Below are 4,067 nucleotides of genomic sequence, written 5' to 3'. Positions count from 1 at the left end.
AAGTCACAATCTTATCTTCGTTATGTATAATTTGTTGGTATAAAAATTTATTTGAACAATTAAATGAACTGAGTTTTGGTTTCTACGCTAGTTCCACCGAAAGAGGTCCACAACTGAAAACACTCTTCTTCTTTAGACTTTCCTCATTGACAGCAACTCAGATGCAGAAGTTTGAGCCTGTATAAGATCTTGTACAGTCATATTGTTCATGCATGCCAGGTTCCTTATACCGTTCCCATCCATGTGGCTCCAAGAAGATACGGTGCTGGTTGTTGGAACATGATAATGTTCAGGATGACTTGAACGGTTATCTTGCTACAAATTTATATCTTCCATTGCACGGTGAACAGACCATTCTTTGTCGATGGCTAGCTGTCTACCAAGGTAATAACGACACAGCCAATCCTGTCAACTTTTGCTAGTATTATGTTATTTTGTTATGCTTTATTATGGTTTATTTTCTATCCACCACTATATCTAGATGGTAGGGACACGTATCTTTTCTGCACTAGAATAATCTAGTTAGTTGGCTTCCCTTATATATGGACCACTCTGCATTGTATTCCACAACTTCTGAGATCTGGTTTTATATGAGATATTTTGAGAGCTTGTTTTCTCTCCATTGCTCTTGTGCTCTACATCACTTGGTTAATTCGTAAAAGGTATCATGGTATCAGAGCAACCAGTGATTCTTTTCTGAGCGAGCTTACGAGTGATAGTAATAAGTTTCTCTATATTATCTCAGTTCTTGAAGTTCTTATTGTTTCTTTGCTGTGTTGTAGAGTGAACAGTGCTCAAGTCTTTCTTCTCCACAATGGCGAGTGGAAGCAAGTTCAGATTCTCAGATATGCAGAACCCTTTGTTTCTGCATCCATCGAACAATCCCTTTTCGATAAGCGTCACCAAACTCCAAGGTGCTGGTGATTATCGCTCTTGGAAAAGGTCCATGGAGATCCAGTTGTCATCTAAGCGTAAACTTGGCTTTGTAGATGGCACGGAAGTGAAAAATCTCTCAAGTCCAACAGAGGCCCTGCAGTGGGACACCTGCAACAGTATGGTAACCTCTTGGATCCATAATAATGTTTCTGACTTTATTAAGAATTCCATTCTCTTTATCACATCTGCATCTGAAGTTTGGAAGCAACTAGAAAAGAGATTTCAACTTACTCATGGGTCACGTAAATATAAGTTAAGCAGGGAAATGTTTGAACTCAAACAAAATGGTTGTTCTGTTGTTGATTTTTATACCTCATTAAGTAGTCTTTGGGAGGAGATTGAGTCTATGAATCTGTTGCCTACTCTTACCACTGTCACCCTTGAAATGACCATTTTATTACAAGTTTTAACCACTCAAAAAGAGGAGGCCAAACTCTTGCAATTCCTTAATGGTTTAGATGACCTTTATATCCCACAACGCAGTCAACTTTTGCTTTTACACCCTTTACCTAGTGTGGAAATGGCTTGTGCTGCCATCCAACAGGAGGAGTCTCAGAGAGACATCTTAAAACCCTCCCTCTCTTTTGACAATGATATGTCTGCCATGTTAAGCAAAGTTACTATCTCCCCAGATCGAAATTTGCTGTGTAGTGTCTGTGGTGGCAAGGGTCATACTGCTGATAAGTGCTGGAATGTTGTGGGTTACCCTAAATGGCATTATAAATACAAACCTAAACCCTCTCTTTCACCAAAACCCTCCACACAGTCTCCCAAATGGCCAAACACTAAACCCAACTTCTCACCTAAAGGAGCTCATAATGTCAGTGTCTCTCGCACACCTGATAATCAAACACCACACCACACCCTCCTCTCAGCCCATCAACTCCAACAACTCCTTCAACTTTTGCCAAGCACAAACTGGTCCAACTTTGCAGAGTCTCAAGATGACACTATGGACAGTCCATTTTCTGGAATGATATCCTGCAATGTGATTAAATCCAACTCTGACAATTGGATAGTTGATATAGGGGCAACCGACCATATGATTGCTAACCTTGGTCTGCTGAAAAATGTCAAGGAAATTCATACCAACACATCTATTAATCTGCCTACTGGTGACAAGGCAAAGGTGACTCGTGTTGGTGATGTTTATTTGAGAAGTGGTTTAAAGCTGCGAAATGTACTCCATGTACCAGTGTTTACACACAATTATTGCCAATTCGGAAGTTATCTCAAGACAATAACTGTTATGCAATATTTGAGCCTACTATGTGCACCATTGTAGATGCTGAGACCAAGCAAGTAAAAGGAAAGGGCACAGTTTTCAATGGACTCTACTACATGTCAGCGTATGATTCTCAGCCTATGTCTAACAACTGTGCAAAAACTAGCGATAAAGAGTTCAAGTTGACTCACACAGAACAGTATGCACTGTGGCACAACAGATTGGGGCATGCTTCTGCCTCCACTCTGAAGTTGATAGACTGTATAAAGCATTGTACACATGTATCTGAGCAGATATGTTTGACCTATCCAATGGCTAAGTTCTCAAGGTTACCTTTCTCACTGAGTGACTCTCGAGCTGATAAAGCATTCGAGCTTATTCACACGGATATTTGGGGTCCCCACAAACAAAGCACAAGGCAAAAAATCAAGCATTTCTTGACTATAGTCGATGACTACAAACGCATGACATGGATTTATCTACTACAGTAGAAGTCTGAATACTTGAAGTGTCTTGAGTCATTTAGCTCGTATGTGAAGAGGCAATTCAATGATACAAAAGTCAAGAAAGTGAGGTCGGGCAATGCCCTTGAGTTCGATGATGCAGCCTGCAGAAATTTCTTTCAAACTCAAGGAATTCAGCACAAGACTTTATACAATTATCGTCCCCAACCAGATACTCGGGTGGAGCGAAAGCATCGACACATGCTTGAAGTTGCGAGAGCACTCATGTTCCAATCAGGCATTCCTTTGTCATTCTGGGGAGAGTCAGTGCCCACTGCTGCATATCTCATAAACAGGTTACCTTCTCAAGTCTTACAAAATAAGTGTCCTTATGATTTGTTATATGGAGAATCCTGTGATTACACTGAATTGAAAAGTTTTGGATGCCTCTGCTTTGCCACTAATCATGTTCATAGTAATGATAATTTTGCAGCCAAGGGAGTGCCCTGTGTTTTTGTTGGATACCCATCTACATAGACTGGGTATAGGTTATTAGACCTTAAGACTATGAAGTTGTTTGTCTCGAGAGATGTCATATTCAAAGAAACTGTATTTCCTTTAAACACATACACTGCCAAACCATACATGTTGCCTTTGCCTACACACATGCCCAAAGTTCCCAATTCAGTGTATGATGACTTTGAATTGCTTATTGAAAATAGTGCACCTATATCAGATACACCAAACACTGAAGAAAATACTTCTGATGCCTCTGCCTTTAGTGACATGTCACAATCACCAAACACCTCCACTTACACTAATCACACAAATGAGACTGACCATACATCAGTTGTTCCTCCTAGAAGATCAACCAGAATCCATAAAATACCAGCATGGATGAACTCATATATAACAAAACCCTTTCCAAACCCATCCTCAAACCTTGTTACAGTAACTGAATGTGGTGTACCTAACCAGTTCAGCTGTTTTCTCTCTTCTCTCACAAGTCAAAAGGATCCAGTTCTTTTTAAACAAGTTGTGACTAATCAGAACTGGGTGGATGCCATGAACCTCGAGTTAGATGCACTCGAGCTGAAAGAAACTGGGGACATAGTGGAACTGCCTCCAAATAAGAAGGCAATAAGGTGTAAGTAGCTGTTCAAAACCAAGTTCACTACTACGGGCACTGTGGATAGGTACAAATCTCGCCTGGTTATTCTTGGTTGTCACCAAACATATGGCATCGATTATGAGCACACCTTCACACCAGTAGCAAAGATGACAACCGTAAGAGCTCTGTTGGCAGTGGCTGCTCTTCGTGACTGGCATGTTATGCAAATGGACGTGTCTAACGCCTTCCTCCATAGAGATTTGAATGAGACGGTTTACATGAAAATGCCACAAGGTTACAGTGGTCGGGGTAGCAAAATCTCCATCAATCAAGGCGAGATACCAGTATCCAG

General features: G+C 40.7%; 1 protein-coding gene across 1 annotated transcript; it reads left to right on the top strand.

Annotated features, from left to right (window-relative positions):
* Window positions 1–814: 814 nt before the first annotated feature.
* LOC141660189 (uncharacterized) lies at window positions 815–3,141 on the top strand. The gene is made up of 3 exons (XM_074467153.1): window positions 815–2,099; window positions 2,222–2,579; window positions 2,688–3,141. The coding sequence occupies exons 1-3, from the start codon at window positions 815–817 to the stop codon at window positions 3,139–3,141; spliced, it is 2,097 nt and encodes a 698-aa protein (XP_074323254.1).
* The last annotated feature ends 926 nt before the right edge of the window (window positions 3,142–4,067 follow it).

Source organism: Apium graveolens, chromosome 5, assembly GCF_009905375.1.
Source record: "Apium graveolens cultivar Ventura chromosome 5, ASM990537v1, whole genome shotgun sequence".
Classification (NCBI taxonomy): domain Eukaryota; kingdom Viridiplantae; phylum Streptophyta; class Magnoliopsida; order Apiales; family Apiaceae; genus Apium; species Apium graveolens.
Note: the sequence above shows the minus strand (reverse complement) of the source record. Positions and strands in the feature narration are given on the sequence as shown.

What these genes read in the sequence shown, in the direction of transcription:
- LOC141660189 (XM_074467153.1), top strand. Translation starts at nt 815, where the DNA reads ATGGCGAGTGGAAGCAAGTTCAGATTCTCAGATATGCAGAACCCTTTG. An exon ending in TGATGTTTATTTGAGAAGTG is followed by an intron (nt 2,100 to 2,221) that starts GTTTAAAGCTGC and finishes GCACCATTGTAG; the next exon opens with ATGCTGAGACCAAGCAAGTA. An exon ending in CCCCACAAACAAAGCACAAG is followed by an intron (nt 2,580 to 2,687) that starts GCAAAAAATCAA and finishes TGAGTCATTTAG; the next exon opens with CTCGTATGTGAAGAGGCAAT.